The 24,934-nt window shown below is 40.0% G+C and overlaps 1 protein-coding gene across 4 annotated transcripts in view; it reads left to right on the top strand.

The window, feature by feature from the left end:
• GHR (growth hormone receptor) overlaps nucleotides 1-24,934 on the top strand; it is a 233,514-nt gene that overhangs the window by 155,250 nt on the left and 53,330 nt on the right. For all 4 annotated transcript variants that reach the window (XM_084800688.1, XM_084800690.1, XM_084800689.1 and 1 more), the window contains one exon: nucleotides 10,261-10,326. In XM_084800688.1, the coding sequence (XP_084656814.1) occupies nucleotides 10,261-10,326 (66 nt within the window). The remainder of the gene's footprint in view (nucleotides 1-10,260; nucleotides 10,327-24,934) is intronic.

Below are 24,934 nucleotides of genomic sequence, written 5' to 3'. Positions count from 1 at the left end.
CCATGATGCACAAACAGACATCCATGCAGGCATGTCAAATGTGCAGGCAAAACACCATGCACATAAAACAGAATAAAATAAAATACTTAAAAATATGCATGCCTTTCCACTAAGGTGGTTTTTTTTCTTTTGTTTTGTTTGTTTGTTTTATTTTTTTTTTCAAGACAGGGTCTCTCTGTGTATCATTGGCTGCCTGGACTCACCTTGTAGACCAGACTGGCCTCAAACTCACAGCGATCCACCAGCCTCTGCCTCCCAAGTGCTGGGATAAAGTGTTTTCTTTACAAGTAATAATAAACAGATAGTATCAGGCTGGTATTAGTTTTTAAAAAAGGATATTAGAACAAAAAGTCTGATAGTCCCTTGTATTATAAATATTGATTGAGGGCCTACAGTGTGCAGGGTGAGAAAAAATAAAATACTTGTTCTTTCAACAGGCTGAAATAAAATTTAGAGGGGTAAGAATATTAAATCTTAACAGTATTCATTCAAAGTAACCAAAGTCACTATGTACCTGGATTTCTGCTGAACTCCTTCATTTTAATTTCTCAATTATTAACTCTCCTCCATAAATGAGAATTATCTCTGACCTTCCCATTCTAGAAAGGGCAAGGAAAATAAAAAGGTAGGCAAAGATCTAAAACCAGGAATGTGCTACATGACAACTAATTCCTTGGTCTGGGACTAAGGATGCTGGGACAGAGAGCAGTGCATTTTGTGGTTTAAGTTAACCTACTCACTCCCTTTGGACCTAATAGGTATTCTGTAAGTATATGTTGGAACAAACTTGTTCTACCAGTCTGTGCCTATATCACAAACAAAGTTCTGTAGCCTAAAAGGATTTAATTAAAACCATAAGCCACGTGGCCCCAAGACAGCAGCCCCCATTTCACAACTGCTGCTGAAGAGGGATTGTCACGCCACAGTGGGGGCCTGTCAAAGTTCCATCTTGTCAGGGTCCATCTCATAGACTCTGGTCTACTGAACTGTCCACAAGGCCGTCCTCTGGCTGTTAGCAGACTGGCATCTGGCATCTGTGCAGCCCCAAGTACTGTCCTCCCACCACCCCCTCTGCTCCTGCCACACACAGCCCTCGCTACTCCCCTAATCCATTTCAGGGCCCATATATTTGTTCTTCAGCCTGGAATGTTGTTTCACGAATATATGTGGCTCATACAAGACTATGGTCTATGGTAGGTTTTTTTTTCCCTCTATGTGTTACTGTTCTGAACTCTGGCCTGGAACTTTAGCGCATACCTTTTTGCTTCTCTCCTTAACCTCCCAGAATACAAGCATCGGTCCAAGGCAGTTGAATTTCATCTGCTCTCTACCATGGTGTCCCCAGCATCTGGGGGCGAGGGACGACACACCATGCTCCCACACAACAATTATAACTCAAAAGCACTTTTGCTGGCTCAGAAATATCTGTTTCCCAAGGGAATGAGAGCTTGTTCTAGAACTCCTTGGTAGGTATTGACAAGCAGAGCCTAGAAACCCAGACCAACCTGTTTATGAAAGATGGCTGTGCCCAGAAGGGAAAAGACACTCTTTAAAACTTCTGCCAAACATATTCTTTCTTAAGACGCTCTGGACTTGCCAAGATTCTGCGTATCACTGGGTCTGAACAAGAAGATGCACTAATTTGTCAACCATTTCCCAGAACCTGAGTGTTGCCACTGCGAACAAACAAGAATCTGTCACCTTGGAGTTTTAAAGGCCTCTGCTCTATAGAAAGTACATTCATTGCCAACACCAATAACAAAGAATGAGTAAAGAAACTTAAACAGTCTGGTTTTTCTATTTCTTCCCTTACTTTGAAAGCCAAGGATATTAACATAGGATGAATATGATAGTTAAATATGCTTAAAGCTGTCCTGAAATATATGTCATGAAAGCTAGTAAAAATATGCTGACTTTGCCCCACACTTGACTATTCATGACTCAAATTTGTTACAAGGTCTAATGATACATAATTTCTCTTGTGTGCAGCTTGAGACTTCAGAGGCCATAAGATAAATGGTAAATTCAGAATATGAACAAAGTCACAGTGTCTCCCAGTTTACCCTGAAGCTGAGTCACTCAATACATTTGTAACTATGTACTAAACACTCACACTATGTAAGGACTAGGGCAGGTGCCGTGACAGACCAAAGGAAGATGTGGGCGAGATATGGTGCTTACCTTCAACCTGCAAGGGTTTTTTTTTTTTTTGGACAAGTCTGATAACTAAGATATAAAAAATCAGCATATACTACAGTCCAGATATTTTTTAAGTATTTTGGAAACATAAAGAATGAAGAGATTATATTTCAACTGAAATGAATAAAACAATTCTTAGAAGAGAAGATATTCAAAGTGATAGAGAAAGGTTGATGGAATTTCCACAGCATTCAACAGAAGTGGACCCTAACATGCATCTGTTGCCAATTCTAATGGTATAAATATTCACATACTCTGGATGACTTCAGGTTAAAGGCATGGCATCACTGAACACAGAGTTGGGGAGAGCCACTATTCATGATTCGCCATTTGAGGTTGCAGCTTAATTAAATCAGCCTCTCCCTGTTATTTTCAGTGAAATGAATTAACATGTATTAAAAGTATCTCAAACAAGGTTAAAAAGAAGGAACATTTCTGTCCTCCACACACTTCAGTCTAACTCTGTAATATTCTCTTGATTTGTTTTTCTGATCTTTGTTGTATTTCACAGTCTTTCACTGGGTTGATCTTGACCCAGTGCCAACTTGTTGCTTTTAGCATTGGATTGATTGATCTGAGTTCCTGCTATTACAAGGCATACCTCATTACTCGTTGCTTGTGGCCTGGGGTTGACACCCCTGCTGTTCTTCATAATGAAAAGCAGCTTTGGAGGTGGGACATCTGGATATGATGCTCTCCTGTTCTTGTTAGCCATAGGAGGGAACGGACAAGGAAACTGCAAGGGGCCTTTTCACAAAAATGAATGCTGGGTCTTATCTGGCCACAGCTTTCTTCTGCAAATCCTCCTTGCAACTTCTCTTATTACAAGGCAGTTCTCTTTATTTTCCTTGTGGAAAAAAACAATAACAACACTATTGTGGTTTTTCAAAACTCACTATACCTTATAATACAGCAAGCTTTAGTTGAAAAATCAGACTGCGGTCTCTGTCGTTAATTGCAAGCAGATGTCCTCAGCTCATGCAGGGGCTGTATTGGCAGGATATTTGTAAATCCTCCAAGCAGAGCACTGAAGACAGGAAAGGGGATACGTAAAGCCTGAAGTTAAGCAGGAAACTTCCCCATTAGACCCTCTCTGCCAAAGATAAACCCTGGAGAATGGAGGTCCAGATTCTGGATACCTGCCCACCACACTGCCCATGGGACACATGTAAAACAAAGCACATGTTGTGGATGGATACAAGCATATACCTGTTTTCACAACTCTGATTTCTTTTTCCAATGTCTTACATAGATAGTATCTGGCTATCTAGCAAAGGTTGTGAGTATGAAAATGTGCATGAGACTACAATATTGCTTTAGGTCTGCCTCGTTGGTTTGTTTAACTCTCCGTCTCATACAGTGGGCCCTGTGGTTTACTGGTCAAGGACAGTGGAGATGTGGAGATGTAATGCCACCCTTATAAAGGGCTCAAAAACTTCTGTTCATATTACATGGGCTTCTTCAGGGCTGCCAGTCATAATAAATACATGCAAAATAATGAACTTTAATTCAGAGAAACTATGGGTGAGAGTTTAACTAACTTAACGATCCACAAAAGGAAAGAAATTCTGGCTTAAACCATGATGGGATTTAGAGTGCCAAGGGACCAAGAGGGCAACTGTAGCCATAAAATCTGCCTGGTACCAACTGCTGACAGTGACAGGGGGAGGCCTGGCTCAGAGGGTGCCACACATCTTATCTGGTTCCTCATAAACCAACTCCTGAAGAACATTTGTGCCCAAACTGTCATCAACCTGGTCTATCAATTTGCTTTCTAGAATTTCTGAAGCATTCATATAAGTCAGTCTACTAAATCATCAAATTTCTTCTAATGAGCACAGGATGGGGTGTGTGTGATAGGGTGACTCTAAGAGTACACCAGATGATATAGTTAAAGAGTTTCCTGCATGTTCCTGTCACAAGATTTCCTGAAATGAAGAGGGTGGGGTGAGAATGATGAACATATTCATAGGACTTTGTGATATCTACACTGGCTAGTGCCTCGGGGATTCCATAAGTCAGAACCTTGGACTAGATATGTACTAAATGCCATAGACATCTTGATGGCTTGACAGGTTTGGAAATGAGTGGAGTGAATCAAGTTAGTGTCTAGCTACCATTCAAAAATGAGCTCTATTCTATAATTCTAGCTGGCCTAAGACAAGCTGGGGATCAGATCCGTGTGTAACTTCTAGTACAACCACTCCAGAGGGTTGTTGTGAGCATTTTTAAAATGGTGCCTAAGTGCATTTTAAGCATTTTCAAAATCTGGGATTTAAATATCGCATTGCACTTTTTACTATTCCTATTACAGAAGACCCTTCAGGGACAGTCAGAGGTACAGAAGCAGTATGCCCAAACAATGAATTTGATGTTGCACCTTTTGCAAGCATAAATTAGAAGGAGAAAAGTACTCACTGGCAATGGACATCGAAATTTTACAAAGAAGAAAAGAAAGATGGGTGTGGGTCTAAAGGTTTCCAGAGGCTGAGATCTAGGAAGGAAAATTTCTATAGATTATTATCAAGAATAAATAGACTTCATAAAAATGGAAAAGTCTTCAATGAATTACAAAGTTTCCAAGTGGAGATTCTCATGCTAGAATGTCTGCTTCTCTTGTGGCCCATACAAACATTGAGAGAAATTGCAGTTTTGCAATTGTATTACTCTACTAGAGACCATCTCCTGTGCTCCTAATGGCTCATAAAGGCTGAGGCAATAATACTTAGCCTGAGGAAATCATTGTGCACCCTTGAACACAAGCAAATAAGCCACAGCAGCAAGGAATGGAAGCATGGCATGCACAGCTGCTGGGTAGAGGGCAACTGAGCCATCCAAGGGAAGAGACAAACACTCTCAAAGGACATCTTGAGATGAGCATCTCATGGCAGTTACAGCATCACCATTGTCATTGCCATAAACATATGTTAGCAGTAAGGCAATAGTTCTCACTCCCCAGGGCTTCCCTTGCACCAGGTGCTCTGTGTGGATGCACCAGGTGCATCATCTTCTGTCATTGTGGAGAATGGTTGTCATGAAGTACTGTGTTTTCCTGACTTGTGTTCACACTATTCGTTAAGGACTGGTTACAACTGCCACTCTTACACAAACGGCAAATTACAATATTTGCCAGAACATTAATCCTCCCACTTTTGCTCCCTTAATAAGACTACCATTGTAGAACTTGGATTGGGTGTGTTTGGTCTCATATTGAATTGCTCACATAGGTGGATTTCTAGCCTGTGTTCCACTGATACCACATCCCCAGAATTCTCTGGGGAAAGAAAATCTACTAACTACAAATAGCCTATAGGAGTACCTAAGTAGAGTGTTTGGGCTTATGGCTGTGTGCTGTCCTGAATGAAGTGCCGTAGCCTCATGAGATCCAATAGAAAGACATGGGAGAAGGCTTGCCCCCACAGTTAAGGCAGTGCCTATTAATAAGAGCGACAACAATAATAACAGCATGACTATCTAACATTTAGTAATTACTTGAAGAAAATTATATGTATGTAGGAACTGACTTGCCCCTTAGATGTAGACGTGTGGGTCCCTGTTTTACAGACATAACCCAAGGTCCAGATCCATGCTCCACTTGGAAAGTAGAGAAAGTACAATAGAGAAGGTAACACTGTGATTAGAGCTCCTCCCAGGAACCCGTTCTTGGACAAGTCCAGCAGGAGGCGCTCCACTTCAAAGCACAGCAAATTAATAGAAACAACACACACACACACACACACACACACACACACACACACACACACACACACACACACACACACCTCGTGCTTGCAGAACAAAACTAAGTCTTTGGGCAAGATCATTCCCAAAGTATGTCTGATTTCATTCCCAAGCCAATATATCCTAACTCATGTATTCAACCCACTGCCAGCGGATCACAGTTCAGTCTACGTAGATTGTGTCTTGTGCAGTCATGTTCTTGGCTCAATTGCATTTGCCCTTCTTCACCGTTGCTTGTTGTCCTGAACGTGGCAACTGTTTCATAGAGTCATTTTCTCCAAGAGGCTTGTCTACAGTTATGAACGGTACCATTTTGCTCCCCCAGTGCTTGGCTGCTTCTTTTATGGAATCCTGACGGGAGAGAAATGGCTGTAGGCTTGTTTCATTTTTTTTTTAATCCCAGCATCTAAAGCTCCCTATAAAATGTTTATTGATCCCCTTGGGTTACATAATAAATGGAATCCCTGCAGATCATAACCATAATCACTGTGTGGTGGCCTCATTAATTGTTATTGCTGTCAGGGTTGTGGTCTTTGCTTACGCTCTTCCTCTATTTGCCTTTTTCTTACTGGTCAGAACATGGAGACACTGGGTACATGACTTTGACACTGATTTAAACTGATGAGTGAGCGTGACACTTGCGTTTGCTAAGGCAGCATGTTGTGCATTACATTTGTAACCAGCATCCGCTTTCCACAAGAATGCCATTTGTTCTTTTTATGTCTTGATTCATTGCATGTTATAGAGTGTTGGCTGAGTAAGACTTTTGCTTCATGAAAATGTCATTAAATGTGCCACAGAGCAGGAAACACCAGATGTCTCTGTGAGGAGTCAGGGGGTCCAAGGCTCCCCAAGTTTTTCCAGACCAGCAGTTTGGCTCAGACACTAATCAGAACTGACCTGCACATCCCATTCCAGGCATCATTCTGGGAAAACTTGTGAGCATTACTGCTCACCTAAGAACTGGACACTGGTGTCTCTTCTCTCAGTTTCAAATTGAAAATTGAATCAAACACTGAATAATTCCATAGGCTAGTGTTCTCTCTCTCTCTCTCTCTCTCTCTCTCTCTCTCTCTCTCTCTCTCTCTCTCTCTCTCGTTAATATCCTCCACTTTGAGTTATCTAAACACAAATAGTGAATAATTATCAATAAAACAGGTAACTTACAGTTGGAGACCATATACATTTGTTTGTTTGTTTAGTGGAATGTAGAAAAAGGAGATTTAGTCAATGTGGCCACACATTGCAAAGACGCACAAATGACCCAAGTCCATCTTTGATAGTCCTGAAGTAGGATTAAGTTTTAAGTAGAAGACCAAAGATATGAACATCTTAAAAAAAAAAAAAAGCCCTGGCCAAGGTGTTGCCCAGGCTAGACTTCATGTTAGGACCCTGTCTCAAACCAACAAAATGGACTTCCTTGTGCTAGCCCTTCCCAAAAGCAACAAAGATGGTGAAAAATGGTTCTTATACATGGCACCTGGCACTAACTAATGTGTTCTCACCTTCTTTTCTACTAGCTGTTTATTATATTTGTTTCAGAGATATAAATTCAGTTAACTATGCTTGAAATAGTATTGGGGGTGCTGGAGAGATGGCTCAGCAGCTATGAGCACTGGTTATTCTTGTGTGGAGCGCCAATGTTAAGTGCCCAGCACCCACACAGAGATCTGTAACTCCCAATCTAGAGAGTCCAGCACCCTCCTCTGACCTCTGTGGGCACCAGGCATACATGTGGTAAACATATATACATGTAGGCAAAACATTCATACACATAAAATAAGAAGCCTAAAAATGTATGTAATAATATTTTTGTGCTCAGTTTGAGGTGACAGATAATGAAACAAAATGTATTGATTTATGACCAGGAATTGGTGATGGTGGTAAGACTAGCCCAAAATAGTAATGAAAATATTAATGCAAATCATACATTTTTTAATTATGAAGTCAGCAGCTAGACATAATGATATTGTCAGAAAAGACAATTTTTATTTAGTGCTCATATTAAAATAGATTCTTAGTACATTATTTACTCTGGGAAATATATATTTCCTGCTTTTATTTTAATTACTTGTCACAATCATTCATGGTAGTAAATAAGCTTCAATAAATGAAAAAAATGTAAAAGCACAAGAGTAAATAGAAACTTTGAAAACCAGTATATATGAAATGTATAATATTATAATACTAGTTTAAAATTGATTTACCAGAAAAATTCAAATCTTTATTTTAGTCCTTTACATGATAATGCCCAGATAGCCCCAGGATGCCCCCCCAAAAATAATTTGTACCCATATTAGAGTTTCGTGATAGATTAACTCTATCTAGTAGATTTTACATTACTTGCAACAGGCACAATGGCTGCTTCTTCTCAGGCAGATACCTGGGAAAGGGTCATGAAAATGTCAAAAAGTAACTCAAAGAACAAGTGGACCAAACTTACCAGGTCTGAAATTTGGACTGCCCACTTCATCTTTGTCTTCTTTTTCTTTCCTGTATGTTATGAGAGACAGAGTTCTCAGTGTGTGGCCTTCCATTAAGCTCTAAGACACTATTATCAGTTGTCTGAGAGAATACAGGAAAAACAAGCACAATATATCTGACTACAGTCTTGAAAACAGAGTGCCTGGGTACCCTTGATTGCCAAAATGCTATGTGAAAATATTCTTGGCTAACGCTGAGGTGTGAAGGACCATCCTATAGATAATTAAATCTCACACTGCCTCCCTGCAGATAATGTCCATTCCCATAGATTGGCAGGTTAGTCCCACAAAACTGTCTCTCGCTTCAGATGACAAAAGTATGTAAAAACACTTCTGAAAAATATCTTAGCTATAAATAGGTTATAATTTTGAAAGATTTTTCAGCTATAAAAAATATAGTTCCCACACCTCATTCATTAAATTTGATAAGTTTGTTTCACTAACACACAGAACTCAGATATGCACTAATGAGTGATTTTAGTTTACTGCTGAGAGTGTCACAAAGGGTACAGATGGTGAGGAATATTCATAAGCTTCTGCTACTGTAACAAATCTCTGAAACAATCAACTTATAAAGAGAATAGATTTATTTTGACTAACAGGTTTGTGGTATTCTGGAGCTTTCAAACCATGGTTAAGTTGGTCCCTTTGCTATTGAGCCTATGAAATGGAGGACATCGTAGCCTGTGGAGAAACCACTTTACCTCAGGGTTGGAAAAGAACTAAGGGTCCAGTATCCATTCCAAAACCACTGTTTTCCCCAACAATGGGAAGACCCACCAACTTACCCTCATCTCTTGAATTCCTCCCACCTCTAAATAGTGTCAGGCCGAGGACCAAAGCTTTAGTGCTTGGTCCCTTGGAGGGACAGTTCACATCCAAGCCATAGCATGTGCAGAATATGAGGTAGGGCTGAAGAAGCCTCGATGCCCTCTAAACATCCCCAGGTTATCACCTAACCCTGAAAGCTTCCTGAGCTCACATATTGAATTTTTTGTGAATGCTGCATTCTTTGGCTGCATTTATTAAACCACTAGCTACTGGTAATAAACTTAACATTAGATGCTATCTTCTCCCAAGACACTTTGGATAACACTGAAAAAACCAAAACCAAAACCAAAACAAACAAACAAACAAACAAACAAACAGTTCTGTAACCATGCATTGACTGTTCCTGTGCCAGCTTCCATCCTAAAGAAGGAAGTCCTCAGCCACTAGTCAGATCAATAGTGTATGAAAAGACCTGTCACATTGAGTATTACAAATATTTTAAGCATTTGTATGTTAAAATACAGTAGAACGACTAAATGTCACAGGTAGCTCCCCTCCCTTTAAGTCTCGGTGTTTGTTGTGCCCTGGTGGTAACAAGAGACGATCTATCCAGTCCTGTTAGACCATTTTTCACCAACTTTGCACTTCCCCCCTTACACTTTCTCCATGCCTAGAAATATTCACACTTATATTATTTCCAAAAATAAACTTTTTTTGACTAAGTGTGGTTTCTGTAATTTTTCTTTAGGAGAAACTTGTGTTCCCCTTTATATGCACAAGGGAAATGTGTTTGGACTCAAATGATCGATGGTGGAATTGTTTTCATTGTTCTCTGTTGGGTCTGGGCATGAGATCAGAGGTAATAACAACCAAAAAGCTTCCATTTGTTCTGTCTTTACAGGCTCCTTGTAGTGCATAGATACAGTTTTAATTTTAATGTGTTTGTTTGTTTTTGTATTTGGGGGTCTGTTATCTAAAAGCAATTCTGTAACGGTGCCGTAGCAGATTCACAACAGAGCATTCCTCTACATGGATGACTAATGATTCTGTTCTCTTTCTTTTCCAGTTACACCAGCTACTGGGGCAGCGATTTTTCCACTTGATCTGAAAAAACATCCAAGCCTGGAGACAAGTAAGACTTTCTGTCATTGTACTAACTCGCACTGATGGTCTCCGTGTGTTAGTACAACTCAAGCTACTATCCTTTCTCTACCTGGAATACTGATAATAGGAAATGTGACAGAATTAAAATTTTATAAGCAAAAAGTATTTTTCAGGATTTAGTTTTCAATTTCTCTATAGGGCTCTTTCTTATTTTGTTTGTTTGTTTGCTTGCTTGCTTTACTTTGTTTATGCTTACAGATTAAGTGTGGCCAAGAGAATTGATTTATTTTGGACCAACAGTAATTTGTTGAATTTAGAAAAGTGCCTCTTTTTACAGCTCCTTTTTAAATATTCTTTTGTTCTTATTTGGAAGTATTTAAATGATGCTTGCACTGGCAAAAGAATTTCTCTCTCCAACCCATTTCCTTATACCTCAAAATACTGCCTTCGTATAAGCTATGTGTTCTCTTTTACATGGCATCACACCCCTTGTCTATTTATGTATATTTTATTTATTATAATTTATTCACATTACATCCTGATTGTTATCTCCTCACTCTTATCTTCCCGTTTCCACCCTCCCTCCCTCTTCCTCTCCCCTAGACTTCTCATGCAGGGTCTCATCAAGATAGCCTGCATCTCCTTCCTCTGTGTGCCCACAAGGACATCTTGCCAAGGGGCAGGGACCAAATCATGGGCACCAGAGTTCATGTCAGAGGTTCAGCAGAGGCCATCCCCTTGTCTTTTGACTGTCTCTTCTTTTACTATCCACAAGACCCAACTCAACCTTCAGCTCATAGAAAAGGTTCCACACATTGTCTGGGTTAGTTTTCAGGCCTTCTGTTCTACCATGGAACTTTGTCCATTGTTCCATGGTTACATCGGCCTCCTGGAATTTTTATTATTTATGTGTTTGTGTGCATGTGTAGTCACTGTCATTGGTGGTACTGATAATCTGAGGGTGCTGAGATCCAAAATTCTCAGCCCCAATCATGCTACTTTAGTGTGGACATAAGTGCAGTATATAAAATGCAATGGATTGTATGGACTACATTAATCAATTATATTGAGCTTTTAAGTCAATTATCATTGACTTTTAAACTCCTTTACAACACCTAAAAATCTCTTTGTGGGAGCTTTTTAAATTATATTATAGAGGTAAATTTCTTTATTTGAAAAAGTATATACTAGACTCCATTTCATGCATACAAGAAAAGAAAGAAAAAACAAAAAAGGAAAGGGATATACCTAGATAATTTTAAGCTGTTGCTCTTATTGTTTGTAATGACAGTGTCATCAAACCATAATTTGGATTTTTATGAGTAAATTGCACAGCATATTTATAATGTCCCTTGGTGGTGACCCAAACTGTAGGCTGATAATACTTTCAGCAAACGCCAGCTATCTGTTATTTGTGCCAGACAGCAAATCCTGAACAACTCTCCTGTTTTAGAAGGATCAAGCGTGTTCATCTGTGAGAGATTGAGGGAGGAGGGAGGCAGTTTGGGTTATCTAGCGGCTTTTCATTTGGTAGATGGTATCGCCTGTTGTTGTTTTCTGTAAGAAGTCAGGACAGAGTCAGTTAAGAATGTTTACCGATTGGTACAGGCAGCACATCGGACCATCAGTGACACTTGAACAGTACACACTGCTCTCTGTTCTCACCTTCAACTGGCGAGCATGGTTTCCCCAGCCACTTCCTTTATCAACTCACAAGGTCTGAGGAGCTTGACCATCATGTCTTGTCAAATCCCAAGGCTTAATTGTGCCTGATGAGTACCTATCATTTCGAACACAGTGATTATCTGTTTGTGATGAATAAGAAAGCTGGGTAATTGTTGTTCAGATCTAATAAACCGCATAAATGCTGATCTCCTCACAAAAGGAAATGTACTATCCCACTTTTTCCTATCAGACATTATCTTCCTTTTATCCTAGAGATGATTTGGAGAAGCAAGCTCTGTGCTAAACAATGTCTGTGTCAATGAATGGGAGCCATACAGAAAACACAGGAGCAGCTCATTCGGGATAGATCGACCCAATGCTCCCATCACCTTACTGTGTGTGTGTGTGTGTGTGTGTGTGTGTGTGTGTGTGTGTGTGTGTGTGTGTCACACTATGCTTCAAGCACTTAACTGTGGTGTGTACATAATGTTGATGTGCATGTGAAAATACTAGCCAGATTCTACCAAGGGCCTCATTTTGTTTGTTTGTTTGTTTCTCTAATGAAGTAGTTTTAGCTGTAAAGCTAGTGTTCGACATAAAATACACTAAGACCACACAATTAATAACCCTACTGCAAGGTTAAAAACTCTCAGATCAAAAACAATGCCCCAAGAGAGGAAAATAATAGAAAAACCCTTTCAGAGATTTGATGAACTTTTAGCCAAATGTGTAAGATTTTATTAAACATATGGAGACTGTGTGCCCTTCTGAGGAAAATTCCCCTCTTGTTTTAAAAGGTCATCTGTTGACTAAATGCTTGTTCTATGACACCTCACAGGCACGTGCAGAGGCTAATTCATTTCTTACAATATAGGTGGAAGCTTATCTCCAAGGTGATCCCAAATCCTGTTGGGTGGACACTGCACACTAACTTTATTTTATGATCACAAGGAACCTTCAAGGGTTTCTGCAACACAGTAGTCTTCAGATCTTTTCTATCCATTCCGGTGTGCCACCGTGTGTGTGTGTGTGTGTGTGTGTGTGTGTGTGTGAGTGTGTGTGTGTGTGAGTGTGTGTGTGTGAGTGTGTGTGTGTGTGAGTGTGTATGTGTGAGTGTGTGTGTGTGTGTGAGTGTGTGTGTGTGTGTGAGTGTGTGTGTGTGTGTGAACATTTTTATTTTTAATGAAGTGTCTGAGAATTCCATACATGAATATAATGTTTTAATCAAATCCATTCTCTACTCTCTCCCCTCTAACTTGTAGTTTCCCAGCCGCCACTCTCCTCTGCCCCTTCATTAACTTTACACTCCCTGAGTCCTCCTAGTGCTGCCAGTCAATGCATGGCTGTATTGTAGTTCATCCACTGGGACATAGGCAGCCTATCAGAGATGAATCTGAAGAAAACTGACTCTCTGCCTCCCAGCGTCCATCAGGTGACAGATGCTCCCCAGATAGGGTGGGACTTCATGAGCCCCTCCCCCACCCATGATATAATTGGTCTGCCTTGATCTTGCCAGGTCTTGTGCATGCCATCGTAAGTGCTGTGAGCTCACACATGCAGCAACCATGGCATGTCTGCCCAATAAACACTGCTCCCTGTGGTCATCCACCACCTCTGCCTCTGACAATCTTCCCACCCTGTCTTCTTCTGTGATCTTTGACCCCTGGGATGTGAGGATGTCTCTTTTGAAGCTGAGTACTCCTATCCTCTGCACATTGGCCTGTCATGGAGCTCTGTGTTAATCACTATCTACTGCAGAAAGAGGCTTGAGAGCTGCAGTAATCTATAAATATAAAGACAAGTATTTATGTGGCAGTTTAATTCTACGTCCATTTTGCAGAAATGCCTCTAAATAGAGATGTTAATAATAGCTACTTCATAAGGTCCTATAAAGATTACATTTAAGCAGAAGTACCTAGATCCTTTCTAAACTTACATGGTATATATTGTACATGCTGTGTACAGTAAACGAAAATGAGAGCATTTTAGTCCAACATATATTAGATGGACTACTGTGCGAATACCTATACTCAACTCTACTAGGTGTCATAAAATCATCGTTGGTTCAGCCTAGTGCAAACTAAGTTTTGTGCATTTTACATCTCCTATTAATAATTAATAATAATCCCCTATTAATAATACAGTCCTTAAGATTTGGGGCTGTGTCTTATAGATTTTTGTATCTTATAGCTCCTGGTAAGTGCCTAGAATATTTGGGTTTTTACTGGCTAGCCCAATCTTACACTTGAGAGAAACACAGGAAAAGGGTTCCTCCAACACTTAGATCTCACAACTTCAATTTCCTTCACATCCTTTATTGGTCATTCATAAAAAAGGAGTAATAAGCATAAAGAAAGGTAGACATTTCGCTCATCCATTGCTGTATATGCCGAAATCTTTCCTAAAAGCCTTTCGTTGAGCTTTAATGGAGTCATAGTGTGGTGTTGGTGTATATTGTGGATGATCTCTGTGGAATCATTGTGTCCTTGGCCGCACTCCCACTGCCAAGGGTAAGAAAGCCTTACTCCTGGTACAGCCCACCACTGCTCTGACAAAAGCTCAGCCGCTCTCAGCTTCAAGCATTCTTTCCTTACTGAACAATTTCAGCATTGAGAACTAGTTGCCTTACTTGCAGATGTAATTTAATTTCCTCCAATGAGCAGGCTGCACACCCAGCACTACAGCTAACTCAAAGGCATCTTTGAAGTCTTTTGTTCAGAGTGTCATGTCACAGCATATCCACTTCTAAAGTTTTATCTTTTTTATTATTTATATGTTTTTATTTTTCCCTTTTCACCCCATAGGCCTGTTGTGTATATACTATGGCTCCCGGTTTAGTGTTTTTTTTTTCCTCAGTGTGAGAATGAATCCTTCTCTACATCTTTATCTGTTTCTTGTGCCTTTTCCTTCTGTCCATTTGTTTTGTATTATTCCAATGTATTTTTTCATATATTTTATTTACGTTATCATATCTTAGAAGCATGTATATTTTTTCTAATTGGAGATAGAAAGGGGAGTAGACCAAGATGGGAGTAAGGGGGCACTGGGAGAAGTAGAAAAAGGAGAACTTAATCAGAATATATTATGTGAGCGGGAAAACGTATTTTCAATAAAAAGAAAAAAACTTGTTGCCCGTCAGTACAATTAAAAGAGGTGTGTCACAAAGGAAGTGTGGCTCTGTATGTTGTGCAGGAGATGGAACACAGGGAATTCCTGTGTTACAAGAGACTTGAGCTCTGGCCACATACTGGAGAGCAGCTCTGACTGGGCTCTGACATTGAAGCTGACTTTGAATTCTTGACAGTCTACTTGTTTATAAAGGGTTCAGTCAGCGATTCAGTAAGTAAACACAGATTCTGGTGATTGTTTTTAAGGAGACTGTGTTTATGTTGGCTCTCTCTAGAAGCCAAGTGAGTGGTAAACTCTTACTGACTCACATGCAGCCCAAATCTCCAGAGGATGCCACGCAGTCTGGTGATGCTTCCCATCCCTCTTCCTTGCTTCTCAGAAACCGCAGGAAGGCAGGTAGAACTACAGACTTTATACAAGGAAAGCAGAAGTTCAGAGAGGATGTCTTACTCGGCCCTTTTACAGACCACTAGAGAGTATAGAAGATACTGGGGTTGCTGTGCAGTATAACCATCCTTAGTTGACAAAACTAGTGTAGTGAGAGTTGCCTGTAATCCCAGCTCTTGGGAAGTGGCAACATAAAGGCCAGTGGTTCAAGACCAGCCTCCGCTACATAACAGGATCAGGGTGAACTTGAGCTATTTGAGACCCTGTGTCAGGAAGAAAAAAATAAATAAATAATTCTTCAAACAACCATGTCAATATTCATTTATCAACGACTCTTTTCCAACTTCAAATACCTAAACAAAGACTACAATCATCATGACATACATGTTAGCATGGATGGGAAATAAAAACTCTTTATAAGATAAATATCCAGTCATAACATTTTTAAGTGTTCCTTTCATTCCTAACAGTGTTCCAAGCCATAAGTGTAAGTCTATACTTAGCATTACTTACAAGAAAACTATTCCCCTCTCTGCACATGTGCCAGCCACTGTTAGTGAAACCTCTCAAGTGAAGGTTCTTCTGGTTCTGTGTGTATAGTATGTTCTTCTCTTTCTTTTCTTCTTTTTTTTCAGGGTGGAGGAGAAGGAGGGTAAAATAATAGAAAGTGATTACACTTTTCTTATATTTAAGCACTTCCCTAGAAATTACAGTGTGCCTGCATGTACTCGAAATACAGATACCTAGCAGGACTTTTCTGCAAAAATATAGCACACATGTTCAAGGATAAAATCCAAAATAAATATTCTCTTGCCCTAGGTGGTCCCAGTAGGTAGTGGGCACTCTTTAGTGACTGTGCAGCCCACAGTTGGTCATGACCTTTTCGGTACTGCCTGTAACCTACTCATTTGTTGATGCATTAGTTCTGCGGCTTCAAACCTAACTCTTTAATCACCAGTGAACCCTAGATCCTATATAATAGGTATAGATTATGTCTTGATGGGACAGAACTTCTGCATCTATTGTTCCAGAAAGGCCTTTGGTCCATGTAGCTCCCATGTATGATAAACAGGGTTTGGTTTGGTTTTTTAGGTAATATACAGTTAAACACTGAAGAAAAACTATTTAATCTTCCTTGAGTATGTCATATAGTTAATACAAGTTAATCTCAGTGCTTACTGAGAAAGAAGGATCTATACTACATATTTTGAAAGATGTATGGGTTTAATAAAGAGTTGACGCATAAATGCCAGGATTGCTTTTCAAGTACTTGAGTACCTAGTGGCAAGCATGCCAATGAGACAATATGCAGTTGAACAAAAAAAAGAGTCAAGAGGTGATTGTTTTCTACACAGAGACCTAGTACCTTAGTAATGAGGCTATATATTTTTTTAAAAAGCTATTTAAATGTATGGCTTCTTGGACATATATTTTCTCATGATCCACAGTATATGATTTATATTGGTCAATCACAAGACCACAGGGATTTACTTCAGTGGTTCTTAACAACAGCTTAAAGTTTGATCTTTTATGTGTGTGCATTTGATCCATCTTGAGTAGGGATTTTTGTACATATTGCTTTTTACACCTGCTCTCATGAAGTTGTGCCAGGCTATCCCACACAAGTAAGTCCTCAGAGGGACAGAGAAACCCCAATGCCATTCCTACTGTAACAGAAAGTTTTCTTCCCGTGAATTGAAATAACTTTCTGAAATTCTGCCCCTTTTCTATTGAACCACTGTCTCAGGGTTGAGGTCACCTGGCTATGGAAAGCGCCCTACCTACCCCTCCCTCCATTCACTGCCCAGCTTTTTCTGTCACTGGTAAGGTTATAGGAACTCCCCTGCCTCTAGGGTAGTATATCTCTACCCTTGAGTAACATTTCTTGAGGATACGAGTCTCACAAATTCTCGAACAGTTTTGAGGAAAAAATATTTAAAAAGAACTTCAGTGCTATGAATTCTCTCAATTGCTGTTCACATCCAGAATGATGTGCAAGGCTTGGTAGCCCAAGAAGCCCCACCACCATGTCAGTCTGGTGAGAGCTTAGTTTATCCACTTATAGATGGAGCACCAAAAGAGGAGGCCCAAGGAGCTCTCCAGCCTCCACACAGCTGGGGTACCTGATGGAAAAAAAGGGCCACAAGCTGAGAGGCAGCTCCTGCCTGGGTGACTCGCTTCCATATCTCCATGGGGCTGCTCACAGTGCTTGACTCCTAGGAGAATGTTGACCTGCTCCCTCCCCTCTGCTAGGATTTATTCCTAGGAATAAAAGAGATGAGGCTTGTTTCTACAGCTAAATGCTCTGCCATTATAATAACCATTTTCTGTTTTCAAAATGGCAAATCCAAAGCTCCTTTCTCAGAGCCTTTGGAAGACAAATATATGCCCTTCACTGAAAGACTATGGGCTGTTAGTGAGTGTTGAGCAAGAACTGTCATTTTCTTCACTGGTGTGACAACTGATAAATTGCCCATGCTCTAGTAAACAATATCTGCTCATGTTCATGCAAGCAACCCTAATTAAAATAAAAATAAAATTGTCATCAAAGAAGGAAGAGGCTTGTTAGAAAGGTGCTATCCATGGGGGGAAAAGGAGATGAGAGAGAGTAACAACGAATGAAATTGACCCAAATTCACTATATATGTGTGTGTGAAATTGTCAGAGTTAAAAAATAAAAAGGACTGGATGGGTAGGGAGCTTGGGGTGATCTGAGAGGAGCTGCAGAAAAGAATATTATCAAAATATATTGTATGAGAAATTAACTTTAAAAGAAGGAAGAAAGGAGAAAGGGAAATTGTTAGTGAAGTGTTGGTGTCCAAGACAGTGTGGATGATCCCACTTCACTCACTACCAAAGACAAAGCTCTTTTTTTACTCACCCAGGTTCATAAGCAAAGGGCAAGAGTCTAACATACATTAGAATCAGGTTTCTAGAGCAGAAATCTCTGTTTTATTCTTGCTGTTTACTTAGAACTTTGAAGGATGTCTGAATCATAAGAGGATACAAATAAAACATGTCTTTATGGGAATAAGTGTGTCTGAGGTACGAACGTTCTCTGTAATGGGGTGAGTGGCGATCCGATATGCTCACACCCTAGGAGAAAACACTGCTACAGACATACAAGAGGAGCTCAGCCATAGCCTGCGTGATAAGGCAGATCAAGTGAGGGAACCGTGAGGCCCAGTCTCCACCAGCATGCTAGCCTACACAATCTTGCCCACCCTGGCCTCTCATATCAAGAGTCATTGTGGCATCAGACTGGCAATCGTTGTGTGTAGATTCTCATTTAGGATTTAGGGGTTTTAAGGGTTTTGTTTTCATCTTTTAGCTTCTTAGTATCTGAAACTGCTGTTCAGAAAACCATATTAGGACCATGACTCTCCCATTACTATGTATTTCAGTATATTACTATGTATGCCAGCAGAGGACGTGAATGGATCACTTAAAATGAAACAATGTCACCCTTTTTAGTACACTGTAAACATAGCCTTAGCGTTAACTATAATTATAGTGTATGGGTGCTGCTGCTGAAAAAAATGCTGTAATTATAACATTATGGCTGAGAACCGTCTGAATAGAAGACACTGAGCTTCGTTGTGCACAGCTTAAGATGCCATCATGGCCCTCTTCAGCACGAACAGGACTGATTGACCCATCACAACAGATGGATCACAGTATGTTAACAATATAAGATCAAGGGCCAGAGTGAAATTACAGGGAATGTGCTCCTATGAGTCTTATATAAAGTTCACATATAGAACAGGGGAGCTTGCTGACTTAAATGAAGTCACAGGGAGAAAGACCAGCTCCCTAGCTTGCTTTGCCCCTGGCTCCTGACAAAAGAACCCTGCATGCCTTGATAGAGTTCTATTTTAAAGTTTTCTTGCCTGAATACAGTTTTCTTTCCTCTTCAACAGTCTGGTAGCTCTAGACATCATAGCAATGGATCTTGTCTGGGGTATTTCTAATATCAAATGCATTTGTCAAGTCATTGACACATAAGCTAAAATTTTCACTTTAAATTACTTATCTCATTTTTAAATTAAAGACTGGAGATTTCCAGCAGCAACAACAATAACAAAAAATATGTTTTAAGGTAAAAAGAGCATAGTCGGAGGTCCTGGCCTGTGTGACCTGACCCACCACTTCAAAGGCATGTACTGTAGGATCCCTGTTTATTGTCAACATGGAGTATTTCTGTGTGCATCCCATGCTCCTGTGCATCAGGTGTAGCAAAGACTTATGAGGACCCTACAAGAGTTGGAGAAGTCGGCAATCTGGACTTGATTGCCATAGCAAGGACATTGGGCGTCGCTCCAGATGGTGCATCAAGCCGGCAGGAAATTTTTCAGACATACAAACAGGTGCTGAGGTTATTTTCTGAAGTAAAGGAGGCCACAGTCAGCCATTCAAAGGGTGTGCATATGTGGGAATATGAATTTATATATGTTTTGGAGTAGAGGGGAAATAATGTTTCCTTGGCTTTGTCTTTATTTCTGGATTTTACTAGAGACCTGTTCATCTCTCATATTAAGCCTCAGAATAGATTCCTCACCCTCCCCTGTTAACATGGAAATATTAGATTTCACTTTTCTTTCTTACTCTATTCTCTTGTTCTGCTCTGAATGTAAAGGAAGAGAAGGGGGAAGAGGAGGAGAAGGAAAACAGAAATATGAAAATAGAAGTAGAAATATTTCTTGCACCTGAAGGCGACTGGTTTCTCACTTTGTTTACTTTGTGACATGGTCAACAAACCAATAAGCTGCAATGTCATCAGCCCTTAGGCTCCCATCTCTCAAATTACCCAGAGCTAATTGTCTCTTGAACAGTGATGACAGCCTTCCCATTCTGAAAATTTCCTAAAGTGCAATGAGGTATTTGAAAGGTGAAGCTCAAAGAGAAGAGCCATCTCAGAAGCCTGAGCAAACGTCCAGACCACATCAGAGACTGGGCCTCAGCTCTGAACTGCTACACACTAACCTGGGACTCTGGACAAGTCAGTTAACCTCTGAGGCTTCAGTTGCTCCTCTCTCCATGAAAATCTGTGCTGCCTACTCTACATTTTGCACAAGAATTTCCCCTGAGCATGGGGCTGGCTTGCTTCTGTTTACTGTCCAGCTCTGAAAGCATGTGCTATACTGTTTCATTAACATGTCGCTAACACAGAGAAGAAGAGGACGTACATACACACAGCCCAATATCTAGGGCCCTTCAGGATAGTTTTATAAGTAGGTATTAATTTTATAGCTACATTTGGGGATCAGCCTCATGGCTCATCAACAAAGGAATGGATAAAGAAAATGTAGTATATGCATATATACAACGGAATTTAATTCAACCATAAAGAATGACAAAATTATGTCATTTTACAGAAAAATGCATGCAACTGGAAAATAGCATGTAAGCAAATCCAGTCCATTCCAGAAAGACAAAAAAGTGTATTCTAAAAAAAAATGTGTATTCTTTTCTCATTTGTAATTCATATAATTTATATATAGACTTAAATTTACATATGTATAGGTGACATGAGAGTAGAAGTTAAACTGTCTAGGGTAAAAAAGAAGGCCAAACATAAAAGGGAAGAGGAGGAGGCAAAGAGATATAGAGGTTGCGTTAGGAGACATACTCAAAGCAAATAAAAGATCAATTTAAATTTTATAAACAGAATATAAGTATTTTAAAATAATATCAACGATTGAATTTAAATTAGTTAATTGTTTAAAGCACAGTACCTTAATTAGTGGACCTGAGAGGGGAAATCTGGGGTGAAACTAATAGTCAAAGAAAAATATTTAATAAAAGAGATTTTGAAAGTAATAAAATATAGTCATGCCTTGCTTAACAATATGGCTACATCCTTTTTCAAGAATGCATCCTTCATCACTTGACTCAAGGTAAGAACCTAAGAGAATGAGCAAGCAAAGAGGTGACCAGACCCCACCATGATAGAGACAGTTCCTCACTGGCTGAGAGGTTACCAGGTGGAACATGACTATCCTTGATGTTTGCAAAGCTTCTAAGGCCCGCTGAGGAGGAGGCAAAGCCCTCTAAAGATGACATGCAGGTCTGTTCTCACTGTTTCCATGCTGCTCTTCCAGCTCTACCTCGTCCCCTTATTTCATCTTTGTCCAATAACTTGGAGGGGGGACCACTATGAAAAATATGGATGGTATTTTTTATTAAGTTAGAAAGCCGTTTTATTTGGTAAACTTTACTGTGACTTCGCTTCCATGTGCTATCCCTGTGCTAAGGCTGTATATAGTCTATTTGCCTCATTCTTGCATTACATTTCTGGTTCAAAAGCTATCCAGAAAAACACAAACTATAAATGCACTATTTTAAATTTTACAAAATATTTTGGGCATGTGACTCACTGTGGTTTGTATTGAGAGGCACATGCAGATGCTGCTTTTTTCTTTCTACTTCATAAACCACAAGATTTGGGGTGCTATAGAAGAAAATTCAAATTTTGAGCTTCATGAGATTACTCGTTATAAAAAGTAAGTGAAATAGTGCCTCTGTCCCACTCCTTAAGAGATTAAATGAAAGTACCAGAGTTTACATCACATTATTTGTGACAAATGTATTAAATTGTGACCTTTCAAATGTTTGTGTCTTGAAGTTGAGGTTTGGGGCCTTTAAAAATAAATCTGACATAGCAACAATAGTATAAATTTCTAAATTACGGACTATAAAACCACCCTCTTGTGGTACAGCTGAAAATCAGATAGACTCTCTAGTCTGATTGTAAAGACCATGATTTTACACTTTCCTTTTTTCTTGCCCTGTGATTTCAGGGACCTAACATATGTCTTGGTACCATATGTATCGCAAAGAGTCTGAAGTTGTCACATCAAGAAAACACTGCCGTGGGGCTGATAAGTGAAACACCAGTAGAACTGTTATCTGATGCAGACTTGTAAGAAGTACTGTATGTGTTGAAAGGATCAAGAAACAGATTCATTTCCAGACTCACCACTTGACAATGTTTTTCCTTTAATATTCTACCTTGCTCTGTTTGAACACTTTACATATTTTAAACAGCTAGGAGTCCCCATAGCAAGCCTCTAAGACAGATGTGATTTTCTATACCTGACAGAAGACTTGACTAGTGCAGAGAAGAGAAGTGACTTGTCCAGAGCATTCACAGCTAAGACACGCTGATCTGAGAGGTTCAATCCCAGGCATTCTAACTTTGGAATCCCCACTCACCGCTCTGCTCCACAGCCTCTTTACCTGATTTTGCTATAGAAACTGTTCCCTAAACTCACACAGTGTTAGTAAAAAGGTGAAAATGTGAGCTTTGAGGTAGAATTTCCTGGGTATGGTGCTCCCCATCTTTGGGTCCAAGTTTTCATATCTTTACCAGTCTTCAAACCAAATCCCCTCTGGTACTCTTAAATAAGAGAACTGACCAAGATAATACACTAAAAAGATCGCTACCACACCTGATGAATTACAGTGCCCATTATCTGTTATCTGGGGAAAAAATGTCAGAATTAACTTTAGAACATGGATTACAGTAGCCAAATTTCCTAGATGAGGGGCGATAAACATTTCTTTTTTTCTAATCTTTTTAAAATATATTTTATTGATTTATTCATATTACATCTCAATTGTTATCCCATCCCTTGTATCCTCCCTTTCCTCCCTCCCTCCCATTTTCCCCTTACTCCCCTCCCCTATGACTGTGACTGAGGGGGACCTCCTCTCCCTGTATATGCTCATAGGGTATCAAGTCTCTTCTTGGTAGCCTGCTATCCTTCCTCTGAGTGCCACCAGGTCACCCCATAAGGGGACGTGGTCAAATATGGGGCACCAGAGTTCGTGTGAAAGTCAGACCCCACTCTCCACTCACTGTGGAGAGTGTCCTGTCCATTGGCTAGATAAACACTTCTTAAACTGGAACTATTGAGAGCTTCCCTCACAATAATTCTGTAATGTTACTCTTGCCATACCCATTCCATTGATCTGGAGCAAATCCATACTGTGGGAGAGAAGAGTGTCTTCTAGAATCAAATAAAGAAGGCCTCTCACTCAGAGTATACATGTGCAGAGCCCCTGTTCCTTCCCAGCATTTTTCTAAAACCCAGGTTTGTTCATGCAGTCCCCATTTGCAGGTGAAGAAATGTAAACAAAATCAAACCAAACAAAAAAGAGGGAGAGAGAGAGAGAGAGAGAGAGAAAGTACTATTGACCTTGCAGAACGTCTTCATGGGCATGCTAGCTAATCTAATTCAGCTGTGTCGGCATGGGGACTAACAACCACACTTAGCCTTTGGTGCTCAGACCTGCCTGGATCTGTAAATAAAGTTATATTTAAAAAATTACACCATGGGAAGAAACCACCCAGGGCATCTGTTGGTGTCAGAAGTGGCCACTGTAGCTCCAAAGACAAAGATACATACTGCTCTTGAATCAGTGCTGGACCATTTCTCTGGGGAGTCGGGGGCATTAAGCCTTCTCTGTCGATGGAAATGTGAAGTTCAACAGCTGATCTGAACATTTGCTGCTGCTGACATTCTATAAAATTTCCCCCGAGACAGGAACTCTGTGTCCTAGTCCAAATTAAGTGCCTGTTTCCTGTTTGTTGACCTACAGTTTCAAGGTTACTAAGTCATCAGCTTAGAAAGGTTCATTACTCCCCTGCGTTCTGACAAAACATTGGGTTCTATTAATGGTCCAAGTAAATAGCTGATAGTGCCCTTATGCCAGATACATTAGGCAGCCCTCTCCTTCCTTGTCTTCTCTGTACTTTTACTGTTTTCCTCATCCATTTACTAGTAGTATCCTGAATTTAGGACCATACAGGTAGTAGATGAAGCAGTTGAAAACTCACTGGTGAATTCTAGAGATCTTATTTAAATCCCATGTCTTCTCCTTACTAGCTCAATGAAGATAAGTAAGACATTCAACTTCTCAAAGACTTAATCCTGCATCTGTAAAGGAGAACAATGCTGACTTCTCCTGTAGTTGTCTTAATCTGAGTTGTCCTGAGTCATCCTTGGTGTCTCTTCTTCTGACCCTGAGATGCACGGGAGCAATACTTTGAGACACATTTCAAAGACCCCACACAAGTCTTTTTTCAAAAGGATGATTCAAAGTCTCTTCTTTACTCCAACCAATTCTACTGTTTACTTCCTGTTATAGCCACAAGTTGTGTTACATCTTACTTACAACTCACATCTTTAAGCCTTACATCTCACAGCATAATGTGAGTTTAACTGCAGGTTGAGTGTGAGTGTCTCCTGACTTGACTCCAGTGGAGAAGCCTCTGAACTTGACTCTTCTCCTTTTCCAACTGCCAGACTGCACATTCTGCCCAAGAGTTAAGACCTGAAACCATACAAATCAAGAAGAGGGAATAAAGACAAAGAATGCTACCCTGTCTACCAGTGAGAGTGACTCAGTAGGTCTAGGGTAGACTCTGTGCCTAGTGGTGATTAGGCAAA

Source organism: Acomys minous (genome assembly GCF_964271855.1).
Source record: "Acomys minous genome assembly, chromosome: 11".
NCBI classification, from domain to species: Eukaryota; Metazoa; Chordata; class Mammalia; order Rodentia; family Muridae; genus Acomys; species Acomys minous.
Note: the sequence above shows the minus strand (reverse complement) of the source record. Positions and strands in the feature narration are given on the sequence as shown.